Raw genomic sequence first — 26,988 nt, 5'->3', positions numbered from 1 at the left:
AGAAGATGTAAGCATTGTGAAATGAGACTCATCAGACCAAATGAATTCCTTCCATTGCTCCATCGTCGAGGTTTTATGGCTTCAGTTACGGCAGTTTGCATCACTGATTTGTGTTCCTGGAATTCCAGCTCGCCCAGAAAATTCCCAGCTTATGGAGCTCCCTTCGTCTTGTTTTGGTGCTGACATCGTTCGCGAGGACAACATTCGCTTCCGCAGTGACTTGTGCAACTGTCGCCATTTTATTTTTCGTCACAACCCTCTTGAATGACCATTCGTCACGATCACTCAATACACACTTTTGCTTGTGCTGTGATTCAAGGGGCGATGTTTTTGCGCTTCCCCTGCATGCTGCGTAAGATTTCGGTAGAGAGCCTTTTGAAGCAATAAACATTTCAAATGGTTCAAATGGATCTGAGCAGTATGGGACTTAACTTCTGAGGTCATCAATCCCATAGAACTTAGAACTACTTAAACCTGACATAAGGACATCACACACATCCATCCCCGAGGCAGGATTTGAACCTGCGACCGTAGCGAACATTTTAGCTAGCTTGTATACGAAACCCTCATCATACGAGATTGAACAAATAGACCACGTTCGAATTCGAATTAGCTCCAACATGATGTGCACAAAACTGCAAAAAACGCTGTTGACCACGACTGACCCTTGAAACACATTGAGGTCATTGTAACGGTGCCTCTCGAGTTCAAAAGTCACTGTACTACCAGCAGGCTTGGCTACCGACTGCATTTAAGTTCAAGCGTGCATTTCTCGCCCCGCATTCAGAAAGGCGGCGATACGGCTCATAATAGACCACAGATCGATCCTGATGGGTCTGTGCAGGCGACATGTCTGTTTGTCTAACAATTGTGGTCACATTCTGCGTAGATTTATGCCTCTGGAAACATGTATCTGGGATACAATTTAGTATTGGAGGGCAGCGTGGAGGGTAAAAATCGTAGAGGGAGACCAAGAGATGAATATACTAAGCAGATTCAGAAGGATGTAGGTTGCGGTAGGTACTGGGAGATGAAGAGGCTTGCACAGGATAGAGTAGGATGGAGAGCTGCATCAAACCAGTCTCAGGACTGAAGACCACAACAACAACAATGAATATTAAAACATAAAGTTCTTGTATGCAAGCGAGCCTGTGCATCTACGGTGTCGACAAACTTTCTGTTCTTACTTTATTTCCTTTGCTTGTGTTTTGTGTGGTCCTTGCTACAGAACTGAAATTTTTACTCCCGAATAGGAATGTTTGATAACGTGAAATGGCTGCAAGCAAGAAAGCATTATCCTGATTTCAAAGGTACATCTCAGTTGTATGATAATTACAAGATTTCATTAATGTGGTTGAGGAAAGATAACAATCATTTCCTATCTTTTAGTTGTAACACGGTCGGTAAAGACATAGCCCAAGAATAATTTGATTTTCCTTCTTGTTTAACAATATACCCTCACGACGAAACTGAAATCACTTCGATGAGACATATCTGATGAGGAATACTTGTTACACTACATGCATTGAACGCGGCTGGTGCTGTACGTTTTGTACTGTCATGTATTTTTTATTTAGTTTTGGTGACATTTATCATTTTACCCACGGTTTAAGAGTTGGACTAACATTCAGAGTGAAAGGATATCGGTAGCAAGTTTAGGGGATGATGACATTTTGAAACGTCCCCTTTGAAGAACAATTTATACATGACTGTGCTTAAACTGACATACAATATTTTTAGCGCAACGCAATCTGACTTTCAGAAATCCCTACAAAAGAATGGCCCTGACTAACACCAACCTATGCATTTCACAAATCGCTTACCTCACAAAAATCTTGTTTACTCGAACTACTGCAATACAGCAAGCGCCACTACTGCCAGCTAAATAAAAGATTCAAACTACGGAAGGCACTAACTACTGATAGGCATAGTTAGCAAATGAAAGATTTTAATAGAGAACAAACAATGTATTTACCTTAATAGTCATATATAGCAGTTCATGACAAATTACAAAACTCCGCCATCTCTCTCCCCACATCCACCACTGCTGGCGGCTCACCTCCAACTGCGCAACGCTACGCGCTGTTAACATCCAGCTGCCGCTGCCCAACACTACAATGGCAGACAACAATGCAAACTAGACATAGACTGCACACAGCACAGCCAGTGATTTTTATACAGAGGTGGCGTTACCAATAAAAAAACCTAAACAGCCTACTTACATAGTCCCCATACTCCCCACAAAAAATTTTACAAATTGTTTTGGGCAGTGGCCAATAATGATTTGATAAAATTTTTCATAATTACAATAACAAAGATATCAAATGCACACACCTATTGATGCAATGTTGGTCAAAAGCTAAAATTTTCTCACAGTCTATAAAGACAGTCCTGATTCATCACAGTAAAATTACAGTGTTTTTCTTTTTTTTTTTCAAAGTCTGAACAGTAAAAGAGAATGCACACAGAATTAGTGGATTTCCATGCAGTCTTGAAGTAGTAGTGTCTTTCTAACGGAAAGACAGTGCTGACTCTTGACATGCAGGCAAGTAATGGGCCACAACAGAGCAAACCCACAGCAGAGTCAGTCGAAGTTTTGAAGAATATTGGTAGGTAGGTCATCACAGAGCATACCCATTGTAGTCCTGGTAGAGAGTATGGTATTGGTGGATCACCAAAGGTGTAGACCCACTGTAGTCCTTGTAGAGATTACAGTACTGGTGGGTCAGCAAAGGCGTAGACTCACTGTAGTCCTTGTAGAAATAATAGTATTGGTGGGCCATCAAAGATGCAGCCCCAATGTAGTCCTTGTAGAGATGGCCAGCAGCCATCTGCTGCGACTGTGCAGGTGCACAATCACCATCGAAGAGTCTTGCGGAGAATATAGCAAGTCCATAAACCACCACTTGTGCACGCACATAAATTTTTTTTTTGAAATGTCCTTAGAACCAGCAATGCTGTTATCCAGTCCCTTGCTGAATTATTAACACACGTGCAAACACTAACAGTCTCTACTTCTCACATATTGTCCATATACTATGACCAACAGAAATGTGTGCAGTGAAATGTAACTTCCAAGTTAATAATATGATGAACTGGTGACAATTACAATTTTATAACATGAGAATACAATTACAAAGATACAGAAAACATCATTAAAAACATAGCAATACGGATAACATTTGTAGTAGTACAGGCTTGACAAAAGAATAAAAATAAACATATACATCATTGTTACAGGAGTTATGAGTACCTACATAAAAGATCAGAATAACTTTTGAAACATCAACTTCACACCTAAGCATTAAAACAGAACAGAATAAATAATGTCTAAACATCTTTACAAAGGAAATAACATATTATAAATGCAAATTATGTTTGAGGATAACAGTATTTCTCATCATAGTGAATGTAGCTTACAAGGGAACCTCCCCATTGCACCCCACTCAGATTTAGTTATAACTTGGCACAGTGGATAGGCCTTGATAAACCGAACACAGATCAATTGAGAAAACAGGAAGAAGTTGTGTGAAACCGTGAAAAAATAAGCAAAATATACAAACTGAGTAGTCCATGGGCGACATAGGCAACATCAAGGAGCACGTGAGCTCAGGAACGACGTGGTCTCGTGGTAGCGTGAGCAGCTGCAGAAGGAGAGGTCCTTGGTTCAAATCTTCGCACAAGTGAAAATTTTAATTTATTTATTTTTGCATGGTTATTATCTGTCCGTTCGTTCATTGACGTCTCTGTTCACTGTAATAAGTTTAGTGTCTGTGTTTTGCGACCGCATCGCAAAACCGTGCGATTAGTAGACGAAAGGACGTGCCTCTCCAATCGGAACCAAAAACATTTGATCGAAAGGTCATAGGTCAACCGATTCCTCCACAGGAAAACACATCTGATATATTCTATACGACACTGGTGACGGCATGTGCGTCACATGACAGGAATATGTTGTCGACCCACCTAACTTGTACACTTGGCGAATGCGTAAAAAGATTCTTCTACCTTGCCCGATTTAGGTTTTCTTGTGGATGTGATAATCACTCCCAAAAAAGTGATGAAAACATAAGAGTTTGTCACATAAACTGAAAATAAAAAATTAAAGTTTTCACTCGATGGAAGATTTGAACCAAAGACCTTTCGTTCCGCAGCTGCTCACGTTACCACGAGACCACGGCGCTCCTGCAAACCCAGTTTCCTTGATGTTGCCTATCATCCCATAAACTACTCAGTTTGTATATTTTGCTTATTTTTTCACAGTTCCACACAACTTCTTCCTGTTTTCTCAATTGATCTGTGTTCAGTTTTTCAAGGCCTATCCAATGTGCCAACTTATAACTAAATCTGAGGGGGGGTGCGATGGGGAGGTTCCCTTGTTAGTACTAGAACAGAAAAAAATTTCTATGAAACAGTACACAGAGACAGGAAGAAAAGAAATACACAAGGGTACACAAACACAGCGGAATAACAGAAAGGGAAAGGACAGGGTTTGTTTTACTGCAGTATCTTGCAAGCAAAACTTTCTTTACTTCTTGGAGATCTCCCTTCATTCATCATTATTCCCAAAAAGTCCTACCTATACCTCCTTCCTGTATTCTATTCATATTTCTTTCAAAATAATTATTTCTCAGTGCACAATACTCATTTTTGCCAAATCTGTTTCTTATAGCTTCTCAATGCATTTCTTCCAATTCATCACAACTCGTTCTCTTATATAGCCTACCCCATTTTAAGCTAACTTAAATCTACTGAGCTCAGATGCTAAACTAAGGGACGAGGCAATGCAGCAGCACATAACATATTAACACAAACAGCAATGACAAAAAAATGGAAAATAGCAAAGCAAGCTATAGTAAATCTAAATTCCCAAGCGATGCAACATTACAACTAATATGAGCCAATGTGCAGCAACAAGAAACATAAATCAGTAGTAAAACTAGCTTAACAGAGTAATGTATAGTGAAATTTAGTAGCACTATGCCTGGCAGACAATAGCAGAAAATGAAATAACTGATACCTAAACATGACATAGCTCAAGCAGAAAAAATAGTGCACTAAAGACAACAATGCATATAAGGGAAATGTCTATTCACATCTTAATGACTATGTAATTAAAGTGGTGCACCACAACTACTTATTGTACAAAAAATATTACCATGTACTTGAAAAGTGGATCACAAAATTATTATTTAATAGATCTGTTGACAGAAAGTGTTCACATTAGCAAATGCATTTAATTTTATTTTTTGAAACCAATACTGCAAGAGAGCTGGAAACCAGATATCAAATGAAATAAGCAACTATGTACAAAGTAAAGCATAAAATAATCATTCAGTAGTCATGAGCATTTCATAAGTTAGTAGAAATTCTCTCAATTCTCGTAGATAGACACTTGTCCTAATCAGGTGTGCAAATTAAGAATGTTTCCAAGTTATGAGCGTGTCGTATTTGCGATGCTTTCTACAAAGGAATGTCAATAGCAAGGATAATGGCCTCCCTTTTTTTTTTCACCTGTACCTCTGAAAGGCACATGCTATTGGCTTTTTTTTTTTCAGGTGACTGTCGCCCAGCTGGGTGCCCACGACGCATTACGTGCAGGTGGTCACTTAACTTTCTTACCGAAATATTTACGACACCAGTTTCCGCTACAGTGACAGTCTCATATAAAAATATTTCACAGGTCAAGAATTTGGGTTGCAAATGTGTAGAAACAAAATCCTATGAATATAACATTGCTCAAAAAGTTTTCGTCGGCATTGTGATACAGTCACGCATTTACACACATTTCATAACTCTTAAAGTACGATTCTCGGTTTCCAACATCCTTTTCCACAAACCAGCGTCCCTAACCACTACTCATTATTCCTTGCTTTATAACAGGTATACATATTCGCAGACACTTCTTCAATATTTCATCATAATAAATATGTAGCATAATCAAATTCCTCATATAGCATCAGGTTATTGATCATAAACATATCTCAGCAGCATAATACACATCGTCATCGTAATAATATCATAACACCTCAGTCAACTCTCAAAAACGTCGTAGCTTCCTTCAATAATTTCAAAACCTACAAAAATTCTCTGCTCATGTCAAAAGTGTCATCTGCCTCAAACGCACTTTAAAAATCATAATCCCATACCAAATACATCATTCAAAGCTCTCATAGTATCACAATGGTTCCGAAAAATATGAGCATTTCACAAAGTACAGACAAAATACAATTTCATAAGTGTGAAGTTATCCAACTGTGTAATTACATAAACATGTGTCACTGATGTAGCAAAAAAAATGTTTATCTCTCAGTTAAATGATCAGATAGCTGTGTAATTTGTGTGTTAGAGAAATATGGTACCGATGTGTAAAGTTGTAGAAGCAAATACCATATTAGCTAGGGCTCCTTGTGCTTGCCAAACACATGATACACAAAGTAAGCGTGTACCCCCCTGAGGATTAATGTAATTATACCCTCAGGTGTTACAGATTATTGCAATGGAATGAAATGTATCACGGAAAAACTTCGTATCATTGTACTTCAAATATCTTTAAAAATAAATGATTTAAGTACAAAATTAATCACTCAAGTACGTGTCCTGTAGCGCTAAATGTGCGTCTTGCTGTAAGATAATCTCTGTGGAAGTGTCATAGTTATTGTCCTCCGAAAGCTAAGTTCTGCAGAAGCCAATGTACTTACCTCATGATACACCAAATTTCAAGTAAACCAAAATGTTGCATTAAAATCTCATTAGCAGTACTGGTAAATGTTCTAAGTATGTGAGCCTTATAGTCGTTACGTAATCGTGCAACTAACAAGCAAGAATGTACACACACAATAACACTGTGTTGTCTGTTCACAATAACAACGCATTCGCAATTTCTGTTTAAAAATGTTCCCTAGGTTCTAGGGTGGATAGTTAACTTCAAAATATTGTTGCATGTTAACAGTTTCTCAGTGTGACTAATTGTACTAGTAGCGTGAAGTGAAAAGTTTTATGGCAAAGACTAAGTAAAAAAAAACGGATTATCTTTCAATAAACGGTTTTACATGTGGAATGTGGTGTAAACCTTTACTCATCCTAGTACTCACAGTTTGATTTGAATGCAATGATCATGTTGTATACGTCGGTAAGGAATGCTAAAATTTTTCTCAAGGTTAGCGTGTATGCTATTTTTTCCTGAGCCAGCTGGCGCAGGTGGCTGCCTGCGGTGCGAGTCATTGTCTGTTTCTTTGTTGGCGCGCGCCGTTATTGGGATTAGAAGACCTAACTTCTACAAATTCACTTTGTCGAAAGTGCCCTGCTCTGTTTGAATCCCGTCAGTTCTGATGAAATTCAGGTCTGTCGTTATGATTATCTCGTCTGTCGTCATGTTAGTAGATTTCATAATTTCTTTCTTGTCGGTCATGTGGTGGAGAATTTCTTTCTGAATCATAACTGCGCGCTGAACTGTTGTGTCTGAAGTTATTCTGTCTCCCTTGATAATAATTGTTTTGGTCCCCATATTGTCCGTTTCTAAGGTAATCTCTGTCATATTCACTACTTCGGAAATGCGATCTTTCTCTGTAACTATTATTACTCTGCCAGTGGTTGTCATATGGATGGTGTCTGTTTTGGTCACGATTTGCGTTGTAAGAATAGACTTGTTGTGTCCAGTTATTGTTTCTGTCGTCACAGAATTGTGACGGGTGTGACCTGTAGTGATTGTTTTCCTGTTTTCGCATCCCGCGACTGTCTGTGTCAATTTCTAATTCTTGTAAGAGTCCCTGAAAAGCTTCAATGTCTTCTTTGCAACGTCCTGCTAAAATAATATGTCGTAAATGTTCAGGCAATTTGAGTAAGCAAATGCGGATGAGTTCTGAGGGGCTGTATGGGTTTGAAAGATACTGACTCTTATGCAACATGTCTTCAAAATATTTGACAAGACTGGAAAATTCAGATTGTTCAAAGTGTTTCATCATCATGATGCTATGTTTTACTTGGTCTTGTGTAGCTTGAGACCAATATGCCGAGAGGAAGGCATGGTAAAATTTTCCTTCACTGTGGCAATCGTGAATGACCGATCGCATTCTTACAGCTGGTTCACTCTCTAAGTAGCCACACATAAATTCTAATCTGTGTTCTAATGACCAGTTGGGAGGAAAACAATGAGAGAATTGATGGAGCCATGCTTGTGGAAGAATGTCGTTGCCAGAATTCTTAAATGTTTTGAATTTATGTGTAGTAATGAACAGCTTATAGTCAAAATCATCATGTCGGCGAGTCGCATATCGGTCACTGTTAGGTCGTGTCGGCCGTTCCATCTCAAAATTCGGTGCACATTGCCAATTTCTTTCATAACTTCCAAAATGCCATGTGTTATTATTTTGCGGCTTTTCCGTATTTCTAAGTCCCTCTTCCCGTGTTGGAGCGCGAGTGTCCTCTGAAATATGTAATTCTTTTATTACCTGCGTCAACTGATCTTGTACTTCCCGGATTTCTCTTTTGTACTGTGTATTGATTTGATTTTGATTTTGTTTGAATTTTCTAATTTGTTCATACTCTTCTGTGTCAGTGAAGGCTACAGGTCTTGTGTCATTCAGATCATCATCTACCTTTGTAGATAAGTTAGTGACCTGATCTGAAAGTTCAACTACTTTCTCTGATAATGTACTAATTTCCTCCATGTGTCTTTCTACTGTGTCCTTTAAGTTTTCCTGAGTTTTTGCAAGTTGCGTAACCGAATCGGTAGTTGCAACTGAGTCAATTTTAGCTTGCAAGGTCTCATGATTTTCATGAACAATAATTTGCAGTTCTTTTATGGCTGCTTCGTGATTCTGTAATGCATTTTCATGCCGCGAAAAAATAGGTTGAAAATGCTCACAAATTTGTGTTTTTACGTCGTTACAGACTTTTTGACATTTCGATTCGATTTTATGTAACTCAGTAGTTAAATATTCACATGTTTGTTCAAGTGTGGTGTCTAACTTTTGAAGCTTTAGTCCCATTTGTTGCATTAATTGTAATAACAATGCACTGGTGTCTAAACATGTTCCTTAGTGCTATTCGGCAATGCATTTGAACCGGCAATATTCACATTTTGACAAGCAGAAAATGTGTCTTGACTTATTTGAGAAAATGGTGAGGATGCAAAACCTGAATCTACAGTATTTGCAAGATTGTGTCCTGTCATTTCGGATTTCTGAGGCGAGCTGTTGCTGACCGATCGATCGATAATGCTTCCCTATTCACTAATTGTTTCACTGCCTACGCCATTGTTTGCCGCCCACTCCATTTCCTTATGCACAGTTACCAAATTACTATGTTGAACATTAGTTAATTCATTACACGGTGGCGCTAACACACTACTTTCGTCTTCACTGTCATTTCTTGGCTTACTTTGGAGCCTAGTATTATGTTTTTCACACGCCATCATTGTCACAATATTTCACATGACGACACAGAAAAACACAATTTGAAGAGCAACAATAAGAGAACACATTAACATAGCACTGAAAATAATATCTCGTTAATTGCAAGCGCAGCTGCGAGATACTTGGTGCAAATCTACATGCATGCCACAACTGTTTTACTGTACAACAATGAAAGACTGCAACTACAAAGGAGATTCTCTCTACAATTACGCACTAGCAATAAACGAATTCTACACTAATTACACAAACCACAAGAAAAAAATCAGAAGATTCCAGGTTCGAATCCTGGCAGGGTCGCCATATGAAACGTCCCCTTTGAAGATCAATTTATACATGACTGTGCTTAAACTGACATACAATATTTTTAGTGCAACGCAATCTGACTTTCAGAAATCCCTACAAAAGAATGGCCCTGACTAACATTAACCTATGCATTTCACAAATCGCTTACCTCACAAAAATCTTTGTTACTCGAACTACTGCAATACAGCAAGCACCACTACTGCCAGCTAAATAAAAGATTCAAACTACGGAAGGCACTAACTACTGATAGGCATAGTTAGCAAATGAAAGATTTTAATAGAGAACAAACAATGTATTAACCTTAATAGTCATAATATATATAGCAGTTCATGACAAATTACAAAACTCCGCCATCTCTCTCCCCACATCCACCACTGCTGGCGGCTCACCTCCAACTGCACAACGCTACGCGCTGTTCACATCGAGCTGCCGCTGCCCAACACTACAATGGCAGACAACAATGCAAACTAGACACCGACTGCACACAGCACAGCCAGTGATTTTTATACAGAGGTGGCGTTACCAATAAAAAAACCTAAACAGCCTACTTACAATTTCTGTCCCCAGTAAAAATGAAGAACAATTATCAGACATGTTGGATGATGTGAACAGGTTAACGAGAACAGAAAGAAAGAAAGATGAATCTAATGAAGAGTTGCAGCAATGAAAATATAGATAAATTTATCATAACAATTAAAGTTTTGCATGAAAGCGGTCGAGAGACTGATGATAAAAAAGGAAATACAGAAAATGCTAATTCATCAGCCGTAATTTATAGAGAAACCAGACGGCAGTTATATGAGTCGAGGAGCATAAAAGGAAAGCAGTGGTTGAGAAGTGAATAAGTCAGGGTGGCAACTCATCTCTGATGTTACTCAATCTGTAAATTGAGCAAGCAGTAGAGAAACTAAAGAAAAATTTGTAGTAGGAACTAAACTTCAGGGAGAAGAAATAAAAACTTTGAGGTTGGCCGTTGGTACTGTAATTCTGTCAGAGACAGCAAAGGACTTGGCAGAGTAGTTGAACGGAATGGACAGTATCTTGATAGAAGGATGCAACATAAACATCAGCGAAAACGAAACAAGCATAATGGAATACGGCCGAATTAAATCAGGTGACTCTGAGGGAATCACATTATGAAAACAGGCACTTAATGAGGTTTTTCTTTGGGCAGCAAAATAACTGATGATGGCCGAAGCAGAGAGGATATAAAATGAGGGTTGGCATGACAAGATAGGCATTTCTAATGAAGAGAAATTTGTTAACATGGGATATAGATTTGAGTGTTAGGAAGCCTTTTTGTGGAAGTATTTGTCGGAAAGTAGCCATGTATGGAAGTGAAACATGGAAGATAAACAGTCAGACAAGAAGAGAATTTTGAGACCTGCCGCAACAGAATACTACTGGAGAAACAAAAAAAAAAAAAATATGTGGCACAACCTGACTAGAAGAAGGGATAGTTCGGTAGGACACATTTTGAGGCAACAGTGTATCACCAATTAGTATTAGAGGGAAGTATCGGGGGCAAAAATCGCAGAGGGAGACTATAAGAGGTATACAGTACGCAGATTCACTAGGATGTAGGTTTTAGTAGTTACTCGGTAATGAAGAGGCTTCCTCAGAATAGAGTAGCATCAAACCAGTCTCTGGACTGAAGGCCACAACAACAACAACAACAATAATTTGGCTATACACTTTTTCTGTGTAACGTGACACATGCATTGTCGAACACAAAGAATACATGAAATAATAATAATAATAATAATAATAAGGTAGCACATGAATGAGATGCTAAAGTCTCGGATATTACAGTGTACAATGGCAAATGGAAACCAGAACTTCTAGAATAAATTTTCAAAGAGTAACGATCTGTACGCTGATTTGAAACTTCCTGGCAGATTCAAGCTGTGTACCAGTCTGGGTCTAGAACCCGCAGTCTTTGCTTTTTACAGGTAAATGATCTCCAATTGAGCTACTCTTGCTTCCTGATTTTTTTTCTGGTGCCGCTCCGGTCTCCTTTCCTGTATAGATTTGGGCTTTCAGTACATATAAAAATTTTCTGTCACAAGAGTCCACATCTTGTCCCATTTTCTCCTGGATTATACACTCCAGGTCGGCCGGATTGGCTGAGCGGTTCTAGGCGCTACAGTCTGGAACCGCGCGACCGCTACGGTCGCAGGTTCGAATCCTGCCTCGGGCATGGATGTGTGTGATGTCCTTAGGTTAGTTAGATTTAAGTAGTTCTAAGTTCTAGGGGACTGATGACCTCAGAAGGTAGGTCCCATAGTGCTCAGAGCCTTTTGAACCATATACACTCCAGGAAGGACTGGAAAGACTTCTACACACTTCTCCCAGATACTACGAACTGCCGCAAGTTTATCTGTACGACGTCTCTCTTCCCTTATGAATTTCTTGAATTTCTTATCAAATCGCAACACACGCGAATTTTCGTAGAATGTTTCAAGGAACATGTTTGACTGAAGTATGTTCCTTCCAGTATCCTTATCCCGCAAACTTCTTATAGCTTCCCCATATTATAGACATACCCCTGCAAGGAGTAAGTGTTTTAAGCATACGTAAAAAATATTAGAAGAGATAGGGGATCCAGTATTAGAATCCGAATTTAAAAGAGCTTTGGAGGACTTACGGTCAAATGAGGCAGAAGGGATACATAACATTCCATCAGAATTTCTAAAATCATTGGGGGAAGTGGCAACAAAACGACTATTCACGCTGGTGTGTAGAATATATGAGTCTGGCGATATACCATCTGACTTTCGGAAAAGCATCATCCACACAATTCCGAAGATGGCAAGAGCTGACAAGTGCGAGAATTATCGCACAATCAGCTTAACAGCTCATGCATCGAAGCTGGAAGAATGGAAAAGAAAATTGAGAATGCGCTAGGTGACGATCAGTTTGGCTTTAGGAAAAGGGACGAGAGAGGCAATTCTGACGTTACGACTGATAATGGAAGCAAGGCTAAAGAAAAATCAAGACACTTTCACAGGGTTTGTCGACCTGGAAAAAGCGTTCGACAGTATAAAATGGTGCAAGCTGTTCGAGATTCTGGAAAAAGTAGGGGTAAGCTATAGGGAGAGACGGGTCATATACGATATGTACAACAACCAAGAGGGAATAATAAGAGTGGACGATCAAGAACGAAGTGCTCGTATTAAGAAAGGTGTAAGACAAGGCTGTAGCCTTTCGCCCCTACTCTTCAATCTGTACATCGAGGAAGCAATGATGGAAATAAAAGAAAGGTTCAGGAGTGGAATTAAAATACAAGGTGAAAGGATATCAATGATACGATTCGCTGATGACATTGCTATCCTGAGTGAAAGTGAAGAAGAATTAAATGATCTGCTGAACGGAATGAACAGTCTAATGAGTACACAGTATGGTTTGAGAGTAAATCGGAGAAAGACGAAGGTAATGAGAAGTAGTAGAAATGAGAATAGCGAGAAACTTAACATCAGGATTGATGGTCACGAAGTCAATGAAGTTAAGGAATTCTGCTACCTAGGCAGTAAAATAACCAATGACAGACGAAGCAAGGAGGACATCAAAAGAAGACTCGCTATGGCAAAAAAGGCATTTCTGGCCAAGAGAAGTCTACTAATATCAAATACCGGCCTTAATTTGAGGAAGAAATTTCTGAGGATGTACGTCTGGAGTACAGCATTGTATGGTAGTGAAACATGGACTGTGGGAAAACCGGAACAGAAGAGAATCTAAGCATTTGAGATGTGGTGCTATAGACGAATGTTGAAAATTAGGTGGACTGATAAGGTAAGGAATGAGGAGGTTCTACGCAGAATCGGAGAGGAAAGGAATATGTGGAAAACACTGATAAGGAGAAGGGACAGGATGATAGGACATATGCTAAGACGTGAGGGAATGACCTCCATGGTACTTGAGGGAGCTGTAGAGGGCAAAAACTGTAGAGGAAGACAGAGATTGGAATACGTCAAGCAAATAATTGAGGACGTAGGTTGCAAGTGCTACTCTGAGATGAAGAGGTTAGCACAGGAAAGGAATTCGTGGCGGGCCGCATCAAACCAGTCAGTAGACTGATGACAAAAAAAAAAAAAATCATCAGTGTTTGTCCATTGTTGACCATAAACCCGTCGTCACTCAATATTTGACATCTCTGTTATTTCACTCCGAAGCGATGTACAAAATACCACTTCAGATGAACTTTTTACATCACTCATTCTGCTGCCTGTATACTTGGTAACTCCCGGGGTACTTTTGACGACGTTCGGAGTATGATGTTGATTTGTTGGATGTTGAGAGTAAATATGACTAATGAGTGTCATTACTGCTAAAATGTATAACAGGCAGTTAGAGAGTATTTGACGTTAGAGTAATTTTATTAATGTCGCGTCACCATAACCCGAATGTTACTTACTTAACTACCGAAGTTTATGACTAAATGGCGTAAAATATTTTAAAATTTTTTTAAACACACACTGTCCTTGCATTTCCAGACAAAGTCATCAAATTTGGTTAAGTTGTATTGATATTTAAATAATAAGTAACGAATTTATAAGCATTTCGGGTAATATATACCCGAACAGGAAAGCAGGGTAAAGACTGTACTACACGGTCCCCAGCCAGCGAAGCAGAGGGCGCTAAGCTGGTACCTAATAACAGCGCAATGAAGTTGTCTCACTGTTTTGCTTTCACACGCTCAACAGAATGAAGTGAAATATCGCCGAGCTTATCAGTCATGTTGCGTCACGCGTTAGTGGCAGCCGTATCAGACACGTAGATAACGGAGACTTACATAAAATCCTCTGCCGCTCTGCCTCTGGCGCAGTCGCTTGCCTCTGTCGTCACCAAGGACGTGCATGTGACGTCACCTGCAGCAGAAATAGCGGAGCAGCAGACAGAGTGGGTCAGTGCTGCCCCGCAGCTTGCGAGAGAGGTTCAGCGCGCTGTAACGGCGATCTTCCGCTACGATGGCCGGTAAGTACCACGTTACGGCACTGCAATGTTTTCCATGTGAGAATAGAACATCGCTGTAGTGTAGCTTTATGTTAAGTAGAACGGAGTGTTTCACGGTTGCATAGCCTACAAACAACCACGTAGTTTATGAGAAACAGGAACGAAATGCCTTTAAGATATCAGTCTGGGTAAATAAAGACTAATAATGCTCTATAATTCTAATTTGTGTCAAAGAAGCGGACCATATTTTGGGAGAGTGGTCATCGTCGTTCAGGTAATTTCATCGAAGGAAGGTTCTATTATTAGCTTGATTGCATCATATTTCAGTGGGATAATAGATGTGTTCGTTTATGTGAAGTGCACCGCAAAAGATTGGTGCGACCATTGATCATATAGCCGTGAAATATTCGTTGCTTTCCTCCAAAGGGTATCTAAAAACAGGAGTCGTTTCTTTAGAAGATTTGACAACTTTTAGTGGTCATACTGCACTTGCACAACATAATACGAAGGCCGTCTGTGTACTGGTAACATCGATTTTCATATTGTAATTACTGTTAAATATGGATGCGAAAGCAAAGACTAACGTTGCATGTAAATTGTATTCAGTGATTCGGTTCAATGCAAAAGAGTGTAATAAAGCGAAAATGCACAGTCAAATGTTTGGTATCGGTAATGAGTGAATAACTGCTACTATCTTCACTGAAAAGTGAAAGGTGATGACATTACTAAGAACTATTTTCTCGGGGCTTATCGGTGTGCCCCTGTGTTTCGAGCTCGGATGTGTAGTGTCACAGGTTTCAACATAGTCAATCAACCTAGTGCAACAGCACGAACATTTTACTGCGAGCTTGCTCCTGTGCCAATACGAGGAGTCGTCGTGTGTGAAAGCTGACACGAGGGAGGAATGAGACATGCTGTAAATATCCGTCTTCGCTTAGTATATTAAATTATGGCGAAGGCCTTCCCAGTTGGGATCACATAAATGCTCACACGTCTGCGGTATTTTCTCCCACTACTACATACCTTTCTCCATTTTGAATACTGAAGGTCAGGGCTTAACAACTGGCCGGTTTTGAGCGCGAATACTCGCGTCTGCTCAGACACGTGGTCGCGAGCAGGTGCAAGGTCACGGAGTTGGGTGGGAGGGGGGGGGAGGGAATGCGCGCGCACGTTTGAATCGGGCCGCAGCGTGCCTATTGAATTCGCGCCGAGTGTTGTAATATTATTGGGATTTCCGCAGTATGAAAGCTGTGAGTACCCTTGGAAAGGCATTCACCTATATTTATATTAAATGATCAACTTATGAGATGAGACCTATTCTTTGAAAGACGTTTGTTTTGTATAATTTACGTAACTGTAAAGATGCGCATCTAGCGCGGACGCTAATACATCGATTGCGTAGTCAAGGAAACATTTTAACAGAAGCTGAACTGACGTTCCGCTTCGATCTAAATAAAAGATGACAGTAAAAAAACTTTCGTAGATCTTCAGATTTTAATGTACTTCTGCTTGTAATGTGAAAACGTAAAGAAAGTCGACTTTAAGCTAGCAAAGTGAGCGGTCTTGCCAGCGTGCAGACAACATTATTAATTAATAAAATTCAAGTAATTTATGTTCGAAACTGTAAATCGGCAAGTTATTGTTATGAAGGTGTTGAACAGTGCAAGAATTGTCTTTAACGAAGGAGAAAAGTAATGATTGTAATTTGTGACAAAAACGTAAACCAAGGAGACAGCACAGGGCAGGCTGAAATCTGATCGCACCATACAGTTAGAAAAGTACTTATGTAAGCTATATTGTTTATAAATAAGCCCTAATTTGATAGTGAGAATTGTTTCAATATATTTAGTGTTTACCAGATTTCTTATTCTGTTCTTTTCCTTTATACTTTTTAAACCTCCATGCCATATTATTTTTATAAATGTCAAACAGCCTTTACTACAGCAGAGAACACTGCGGCATCCTGGTCGTGTACAGAAGGCCGCCCCTTGTCCTCTATACAACTCATAGCTGCCCCATTTATTAAGGATTTCATTTGCAATTTTTTTTTTACTGTTCATTGTTAAAGGTCCCTTAGGTAATTATGAAATTCATACTGATTACGTAAAGAAATCCGGATTGTTCTTTTCCAAATAATAGAAGTCTTTGCGTAATCAAAAACTAGCCTCCTTCTCACAACGTTCAGGAGCCGACGAGAAGACGGACATCTTCGACCGCTTTCGTGTCTCCTGTGGCAAAGCTGTGCCAAACTGGGAACACGACATTCTAGTATGAAACACAGATTTAAATTGAAAGAATTGAAATATATTTAACCTAATAATTTTTCTTATCATACTAGTCTGTGTAACGTTTAAAGTACTACGATCAGCTCTAACAGTCACTTCGCTGGTTAAGAATCATCTCAAGTCGCCGTTGTGTAACCCCAACCATGCTTTCGCAATTCAACCCCCATTGGGAGGAATTGTATCTGTTTACAGAAAAATATGGTGTTGCAAAATGTTAAGTATATCACAAAACGCTGAATTCTTTTAGGAAATCTTTTTTGCAGCGACATTATATGTCGTACCACGCGAAAGACTACGGAAGTGGAAAATGTGATGGACCAGATCGTGCACAGGAAGTTATTACACTCAAAAGGAAGCTATCCGAAGAAGATCTGGACGACGAAGAAAAATCAACTGAGGCAGCTGTCAGAGTGAGTTACAAAATTGCTTTGCTTTTAGCAAAATCCCTGCGCCCCTTCAGTGATGGCGATTTAATAAAAGAATGTTTGGTAGTTGCAGCGGAACATTTGTGTCCATCTCAAATTGAACAGTTTCGGATTGTGCCATTATCTAACATGACCATTACGCGTCGCATACAGGACATGGCAGACGATGTCCAGATGTCTGTAAAGATTTTATGGCGTATTCTCTAGCTCTGGACGAAAGCGTTGATATCACTGGAACACCGCAGATTGCCATATTTATTAGAGGTGTTAATAGAGATCTTCAGGTGAGGGAGGAGCTCCTCGATGTAGTAGCCGTAAAGAACACTACTACCGGAGGTGAGATTTTAAGTGTTGAAAGTGTTGAAAATATAAGATTGTCGTGGAATTCTTTAGTTTCAGTGTCTAGACGGTGCACCAGCGATGACAGGGAAAAAATCAGGTTTCGTTGCGCTGTTAAAGGAGAAAATGCAAAAACTGACCGTGCCGAATGAAATAAGGGGCGTTCACTGTGTGATCCACCAGGAAAACTTATGTGAAAAGAGTATCACTCTAAAAAATGTGAGAGTTGTTGTTCGTACAGGCAATTATAGCCGGCCGAAGTGGCCGTGCGGCTCTAGGCGCTGCAGTCTGGAACCGCGAGACCGCTACGGTCGCAGGTTCGAATCCTGCCTCGGGCATGGATGTGTGTGATGTCCTTAGGTAAGGTTTAACTAGTTCCAAGTTCTAGGGGACTAATGACCTCAGAAGTTGAGTCCCATAGTGCTCAGAGCCATTTGAACCAACCAATTATATAAGGAAGAAAGGGCTACAACACAGGAAATTTAAAAGCTTTCTTGACGATGTAGAAAGCCAGTATAGTAGCCTGCCTTATTACAGCGAGGTCCGCTGGCTTAGTCGTAGCGAATTATTAAATCGATTTTTTTTGCCTATTAGATGAGATAAATATGTTCATGGAAATAAATAACATGTGTTCCTGAATTGAAAGAGCCTTCACGGAAATGTGATCTTGCGTTCTTAGCATATTTAACTAGCCATCTGAATGCTTTGAACATTTCACTACAAGGTAAACATCTGCTATTTACTCATTTCATAGATCGAATAAGAGATTTTAAAATGAAATTGACACTTTGGGTGAGTCAGCTGGAAACAGGAAATCTAACTCATTTTCCTAAATTATCATCCATGCAAGATGTTCACAAAGAATGTGAACGTTATTCACATAGTTTAGTTGCCCTTAAGGAAGAATTTGATCAACGCTTTCAAAAAAATGGTTCAAATGGCTCTGAGCACTATGGGACTCAACTGCTGAGGTCATTAGTCCCCTAGAACTTAGAACTAGTTAAACCTAACTAACCTAAGGACATCACAAACATCCATGGCCGAGGCCGGATTCGAACCTGCGACCGTAACGGTCTTGCGGTTCCAGACTGCAGCGCCTTTAACCGCACGGCCACTTCGGCCGGCTCAACGCTTTCAAGATCTGACAACTCTAGACAGTGATTTTGATCTGTTCTCCTCTCTATATTCAGCGAATATTGAAGAGATTCGTCCTGAGCTGCAACTAGAAATTTCTGATCTGCAGTGTGACAGAGAATACAGAGACAAATTTCAGAACAAGAAAAACATTTTGGAATTCTAAGACACTTCCCTCGGGATAGATTTCCTTGTTTGCACAAACTGGCGGCTACAATAATATCAATGTTCGGTTCCAAGTATGTTTGTGAACAACTGTTCTCTGCAATGAAATGTAACAAGATACGCCTGTGAAACGCATTGTATGATCGAAATTTAAACTGCACGCTGCGCCTACAATGCACAAGAACAATTACTCCGAACATAGACGCAATTGTAAAGGGCAAAAAGTACAAGATAACCGAGAATCCCACACCTCAGTGACACCTTTTATTGTGTAACAGTTCACAAATTAACACGAACGTAGAGGCACACACTAAGCTAATAAAACTGTGTGGCACGTGTACATTCTCCTTTATTTGTTTAATTTGTCGCAGTAATAATTCGTGAGTGATATCCCTACAGGTGGTCGCGGATTTACGTTGACTGGCGGCAGCTGTTGTGTGCCCCACGTGACTCTCCGCTCTGGCCCGGTAGTGGGGGTGGCGTGCTCGCGCTGCTCCGTGCTCGCGCCTTGCTGCTCACAGCTTGTTCCGCGAGCACGTATGTTGTGAAGCCCTGCTGTAGATCTATGAAAGAAATCTCTCATATTTACCTTCGTATGTGGAGACAGGAGAGTCATTTAGTTGTTACAGCCTACTAGCAGATAGAACATTTGACATGTGACACTGTTGTTGTTTTAAAATGTTAAACAATGACAGCCTAGAACTTAGGCGAATAGTTTGTTTACAGTAAGCGTTTAAAGAAACGGGGTTCTGAAAAATAAAGAAATATTCCCTTAAATGTTATTTTACGATTTTTGTAAAGGCATAAGTCGTTTCGTTTAATTTTTGATGATCACCTTCAGAAAACTTTTTAAACTGGGTTGCTTTCGACAACGACTAACCTAGTGAAGGTCAACTAAAGACGACTACTCTTCCAAAAATATCGATATCGCATGTTATAAGACTGAAGAGTATCGGAATCTGATTTAAAGTAAGACAGATGTATCGAAGGTTGCATTACATTGTATTCTGTTGAGGTTTGTTGTTTTTGCAGCGTATTCTGCGCATCTTGAGCGAAGATGGCAAATAGGCTGGTGTTGAATGGTGTAAGGAAACGTAGCCATGTCGATAACACCGGAATATTTTCATACAAGTGTTTATTTTGAGATTAATCGACACCAGCAACGGTATTTCATCCTCGGAGCACTTCCAGGAAAACCAGCACTCACTTCTTTTGTTACGCCGGACACGGTGCGACAAATAGTTTACGGTGTCGAAAAGCAGTTAATGCTGAATTGCTCAGAATCAGTTTTCACTCTGCAGCGTACTGTGTGAACTTGCTGGAACCTTCCTGAACTTTTCCTTTCGGGAGGAAGTGTTCTGCCAAGTGAGTGACCTTTATTTCCGATCCTGCTTCTATGTTTTTTTGTACGTGTGTGTGGGAAGGGAGGGCAAGGGAGGGAATGTCTCCTACCTCCCATTTAGCCCGTTCTTACTCATACCGAAGGTACCTACTTGGAGTGGCATTCTTCGCCTTTGTACATGTTACGAACGAAGAAATAAGATATCTATAACTTACGACCAACTGTTCTTCAAAAGTAAGATCAATTCTTCATTTTATAACTAAAATCAGTTTAATCAACAAAGTTTTGTGAATACGTGGGAACCAAAGCAATCTTTGACCGCAGATTCCTTTTATTCAGTTTAGTAAGCGGAATCGTTGTAAGTATCATCATCAGATTGATTTATCTCCTTAAACAGAGCAAAAACAGCAAATAAAATAGACAGCCGTTGTTGGTATCCACACGTAACATAAAAACAGAATACAACTGCGTTGAACACTCGTGGCCCGCGACGTAGGCCCCCCGTCGGCACACTACATACAAGAAATCTGCAATCGAAGAATGCTTTGGTTCCCACGTACTCTCTATGTATCACTTCAGTCTTCAAGGTGACTACGTCAACCCTCTTGACGCGTTTTGAGTCGCTCAACCTTAGCTAGCAGCAGTGTTGCCTTTCCTTACGACATGGTTCTCATAGCATTCCTCTTCCTATCTGAAATATTCTTTGTTCTAAGTATTCCCCTTTAAGAAATTATTTTTTTACACTCAAAGATTTGCAGTGCAGGACCAAGAGACAATCCAGCTATGAACACCCTCTCTCTTGGATATTGTATAGAAAACGCACATTACTACAGATTGTCGCGGATGGGTTCTGTTAATATGGCGCACTACTGCGGTGTACCGTTTGGTAGGTTTTATTCACTGTTCCAGATGGTGACATAAATCGTTTGTCTCCACTGGTTTGGTGTCTAGCGAGTTATTTGACCAAATTTTCGATACTCTACTTGAAACGGTTTCGGTTGTTAAATTTTGTGTGCGCTCGCATTTGGTAATTGCTTGATGCAAGTAATGAATAAGATGAACTACAATATCCAGAATCTAGGAAAATACTTAGCTAACTTCTTGTGCCAGAAGAGACTAGCCACAAAATCTGGAAGAATAACATACGGAGCGGTAAATGAAAAGTATGAAAATCTGAATACATGCATACATGGAGCTGTGAATGAAATCCTCGCAGGAAAACAGTCCCTGAAAGCTACGGGAAAGACACACCATACTAGAGTGAAGAGATAGAAAAGATTGTAGATGAGAAGACAGCTGCGTATGAGAAACGGTTATCTACACAGAACACTCAGGTTAGACTAAATTACAATGACAAAAGAAGTGCACAGAAACGACAAAGGTTAGGAATAAGCCGAGATATTAAAACATACAACACAAAAGTAAATAAAGCATGGAAAGTCAAAAAATAAATACTAACACAACATAAAGTTGTAACAGGAATGAGTCTTGTCTTCATGGCCGAAAACCTTGGGGGCGTGCGTTGCTATCGGTGTTTCGCAATTTTGGGCAGGACTAAAACAGAACCAGTTATTTATTATTAGCGTAACATGAGGTTCTATTTAATCACTATCTCTCTCGGCTAATGGTCCTTTTTTTGTTAAAGAAATCTCCACCTGGCAGCGTGTAGCAATGTTGTCTGTTAAGCAGTGTAAACGGCACTAAGTTCATGCACGAAAGTGATGTTACAAAATTTACCGCTACTGTTATTCGAGGTGGCAACACTTTTGTTTAGACACGATGAATAGTTTTTACACGCAATACCACATGCGCACAAAACGAATGTATTCTTTCCTGTCAAAAATATTTCATAAAAGTTCTTCCGAAATACTCAGGGTTCGTACATTAGCAGAGAACAATTTTTATCACGTAAGATGCTGTTAGCACCCTATTTAAAGGTTATTCACAATGTAAGTGGAATTTATTATCTCTGAGTGGGTTCTGGGCCTCGAATACGCAATAATTGTCACAATAACTATAAAGATTTATGTCTGTTTAAAAATTCAATTAAAAACTGCCGCTGCAATTTTTCACGAAGATGGCGGTTAACATTAGACAATTTCTTATCGAATCTGGTTCAGGCAATGTCTTACTATTAGCAAATTATATATACACCTTTACTATATGCATTAATATTTAAAGTATTTCTCAATGTTAATCACTTATTATTCAGCATTTTACCAATAAACCGCGCTGTGGATCAATAGCACTAATGGCTGTGTTCCATTGTAGCTGAACAGAAAACTTAAAATTTGTATATGACGAAAATGGTATTAAAATAAATATTCACACACACACACACACACACACACACACACACACACACACACACACACACACACACACACACAGATTTCAATGACACAGAAACTCTATTTTTCGAATATTACTTAACATAATACAGTTTCTACAGACTTAAGTGCTGCAAGACATCAATCACATCTGATCAGTACAACAGTTGGAACAAGGATTATTCTGAAAGGATCATAGGTAGCAACAGATGGATATTTTCATTATCTTTTTCCGTAGGTGTTGTCTGATATGTTTTTACAGAATACGAAATTGTCACTGACAATAGTTATTTATTACTTTAGTAAGAAATAAGTTCTTTTTTATTAATATCTCGAGAATGTTCAGATTCCACACACGACGTCGTAAATACTTTTCTGAATAAAATATATGCGTGAATATTAAAACCTCCAACAGATAACAGGTCAGAATTCAAAGCCAATTATGAAAAACATTGTTAATTCAACATAAACCGAACAATAAGTACTAGTAGATTCAGAAGACGTGAGTAAAGCTTTCCAAGAAATAAGGAACGGAAAGAACTACAGGTTGAGAAACGTACCTGTGGATTCGTAACGGCAGCCCCTACCCACCAAGCAGTTTTATAAATTCTGATGGAAATATCTCACACATGTTAAAGTGGCGAGGAACCATCAAATGAATGGAAAAGAGCAGTTACTCTACCCATACATAAAATTAGAAACCAACACGACTGTGCAAATTATAAAGGAATTAGTGAAGTGTAAGGTAATAAAATGTGAAATGGAAGCACAAGTAGTGGAGGTGAGGAGCAAAATGTGATTGCAGCCGAACGCTCATGTACAGATGGCATTTCTACTCTTAAACACCTCACTGAAAAGAGACTAGAAATGGGAATGACGCTTCTCGATGCCATAGATAGCGAAATTTTGACCATGGCCATCTGTACATCTACATCACACTCCACAAGCCACCTAATTGCGTATGATGGAGGGTACTTTCGGTACAACTATCTGATCCCTCCAACCCTGTTCCACTTCTGAATAGTGCATGGGACGAATGATTGTCGGTAAGCCTCTGTATTGGCTCTAATTTCTTGAATTTTCTCCTAGTGGTCAATACGCGAGATGTGGGGGTAAGTAATACGTTGTCAGACTCCTCGTGAAAAGTGCTGTCTCGAGATTTCGAGAGTAAGTCTCTCCGTGATGCACAATGTCTCTTGTAACGTCTGCCAGTGGTGTTTAGCGTCTCCGCAACGCCCTGTCACCGGCTAAACGATCCCGTGACGAAACGCGCCGCTCTTCTTTGGATCTTCTCTATCTCCTCTATCAGTCCTCCAACGAATGGATAATTACCGACAGCCAAAAATAATCTATGAATGAACACCAGCTGAGCGAAGAAAACATGGAAGACCACCCAGAAAAACCACCCAGAAAAAGGAATACTAAGTATTAAAAATGCGATGAATTAATGGAGCCTTCAGGAAGAAGATTGGACAGTTAGGAAACTGGAAGTTGAGAATGGAAAAGGAAGTCAGTCATAAAAAAGCCAGGAAAAATTTGAAGGGGTTGCACGTTAAATTGTGCTGAGTAATAATCGTTAAAAAAAATTGATATGTTATGCCGTCTCTGATTTAGTATTGGCATCGAAGTTAGCCAATTATGTCATCGTGCACCCAAATCCAAGCGGCATGGCAGAGGTGGTGTTGCGAAACATGTTCTTAGTTTGGTAAGCTGAAACCGAAAAAAGAAGAAATGGGAAACCAATGGACAGCTGCTAGTTCCAGCCTTGCTACCGCCCATTGTCAAGTTTTTGTTTCGCTCGCTTGTTTGGGTTTAGGAAACCAAACAAACAGGCTACTTGAATTTGCACGCTTGACGACGAGATCGGCTAACATTAATGCCAACTAAATTGGAGACGGTGCAACGTATCGAATATTTTTCTTCAGTTATTTCCCAGCACAACCTACCCAACAATACTCTAACAACCTTCGCAGACTTCTCTGACCACGCTGCATATAACAGGTGCTTAACGTCCGTTGTTTATCGTTATTGTTATGCTCTGTGTACTTCTCCACATCTTTTTACGAGCAGAAGTTGCTTTTAAATAATCCTAAGACCCACGCGTCAAGCAGGTGGTCCTGTACATTTGGATCTCGTGAATATGGTGTATCACCTACACGTACTGCTGTGAGTCCTAATTCGAATCAATAAATATCAGCGACTATGATTTCACTACTTAATAATATATATTAGTCTCCGGCTGTTTATTTGATTATGTTAGAGATTTTCACTTCTTGTAGCTTCACACGTAAAGTGCAGCTGAAATGAAATCATATTGTAGACCTAGTACATCGCCGTCTCTGAAACCTGTCGCAACATGTAACCAGGTACCCACATCCGCTACTTTGTATCGGGGTTTCAAACGGAAAAGCATATTCGAAAGTATTCTCAGCCATAATGGCTATGTTCGTAAACCGTGACTGTGCGGGATAATTATTGATTTCTAATGTCTACCAGCCAGTTTTTTATTTTATGTTTAAGCTAACATAATACAACGCGTTTCAAACATGTACTGTTCATCTTCAGGCGTTTATACATACATACATACGTACATACGTACATACATACATACCGTGATGTTACTTAAAAATAAACATTGTTAAACTAGATTGATCTAGAACTCTTTGTCCATTGTTTGTTGCTGTAGCGGCTGGTGTGGCATTGGGGGCGAGGAGGGGGCAGTGGATGGCTAGAAATCGAAATCAGTGATGTCTGCTGCTGGTTTTCTTCCTTGTGGTTGGTTATGTATGATATCACAGCCTGATGCAAATCTATCTGCATCCTATACAGGCTGTGATATCATACATAGTCAACCAAGGAAGAAAACCAGCAGCAGACATCACTGATTTCCATTTCTAGCCGTCCACTGCCCCCTCCTCGCCCCCAAATGCCACACCAGCCGCTACAGCAACAAACAATGGACAAAGAGTTCTAAATCAATCTAGTTTAACAATGTTTATTTTTAAGTAACACATCACTGTATGTATGTCTAAACGCCTGAAGATCAACAGAAAATTTTCGAAACATAAATAAAAAACTGACTGGTAGCAGAAATTAGAAATAAATAAATTCTAAAGTAATTTTTCCCATTGCTGCTTCAAGTCAGAATCAACGAATATACACAGTCTTCTGTTTAGCTCAATCAATGGCCTGTGGTGTTGACAGCAAACGAAGCGAGCGCTGCTGGAAATTCCTGGGAGATCACAACTTGTGCCGGTCTGGGACTAGAATATGGTACTTAGCTCTCACGAACAGTGTTCCGGCAATCGCGGCACGACACACGACCTCCCCTCACAGCTGTGTTTTCTCCAGTATATTAACTTCTACATTCCAAATATCGCAGAAAGTCTCCTTCAAAGTTTGCGTTACTATCACTCCTGGAAAGAAGGCTGGTACAGAGAAATGGCCTGGTCTCAGCGCAGGTAATTGTTTACAAAATGAATCCTCATTCTGCAGAGGAATGTATGCTGACCTGTACCTTCCCGGCAGATAAAATGTATAGATCGTAAGGGGAAACTAATCCTAAGGCTTCCTGTGTAATTTTGAACGTGGGAGGGAAGGTACTACTGGAATGCAAGCTCCGAGGGCGAGTCTTGAATCGTTTCTGCTTAGGTCAGTCAGCAAAGCACTTTTCCCCGGAGGGCAATATCCCAGTTTCGAGTCAAGGTCCGGAACACGCTTTCAATCTTCCTGAATATTTTAAGGTAGCCAAACTGTTTTCCTCAGGTCGTCGACGAAGTCATGGAAAGCAACTGGAAACGCCCTATAATCTTGCATCATGACAATTCCAAACGTAAAACAACACGCTGAACAGCGGATTATTTTAACGACAAATACATACAGTTTATGTCAAACAACTGACTATTTCTTTTTCCACTACTTCAGGCAAGAAATGCTCGAACAAGGATTTTCATCTTCATAAAAAGTTGTTGAACCATTATTAAACGATATTTTCCAATTACCAAAATCAGAGTGCAAAAAAATGTTTCTAGAAGTCTTTAAAATGAATGAAAGAGTACATAAATTTTAAAGAAGCGTTATTCGATACGCGAAATTTTTATTGCATTGTTATAGGTTGCAGTAGGTACTGGGAGATGAAGAAGCTTTCACAGGATCGAGTAGCATGGAGAGCTGCATCTAACCAGTCTCAGGGCTCAAGACCACAACAACATTCTAATAGGTTGGAAGGCAGCCTTTGTAATATGCAGGGTGTACCATAAATAATAGTGAAAAGTGACAGGGGTGAAAATACACGAA

The 26,988-nt window shown here is 39.7% G+C and overlaps 1 protein-coding gene across 1 annotated transcript in view; it reads left to right on the top strand.

Moving 5' to 3' along the window:
- The first annotated feature begins 14,686 nt into the window (after positions 1–14,686).
- Positions 14,687–26,988, top strand: part of LOC124778019 (UDP-glucosyltransferase 2-like) — a 107,746-nt gene continuing 95,444 nt past the window's right edge. The window contains exon 1 of the mRNA XM_047253597.1: positions 14,687–14,693. Within this exon, the coding sequence (XP_047109553.1) occupies positions 14,687–14,693 (7 nt within the window). The remainder of the gene's footprint in view (positions 14,694–26,988) is intronic.

Source organism: Schistocerca piceifrons, chromosome 2 (genome assembly GCF_021461385.2).
Source record: "Schistocerca piceifrons isolate TAMUIC-IGC-003096 chromosome 2, iqSchPice1.1, whole genome shotgun sequence".
In the NCBI taxonomy this organism is placed as follows: Eukaryota; Metazoa; Arthropoda; class Insecta; order Orthoptera; family Acrididae; genus Schistocerca; species Schistocerca piceifrons.
The sequence above is the reverse complement of the archived record's forward strand: the minus strand, read 5'-3'. Positions and strand labels throughout refer to the sequence as shown.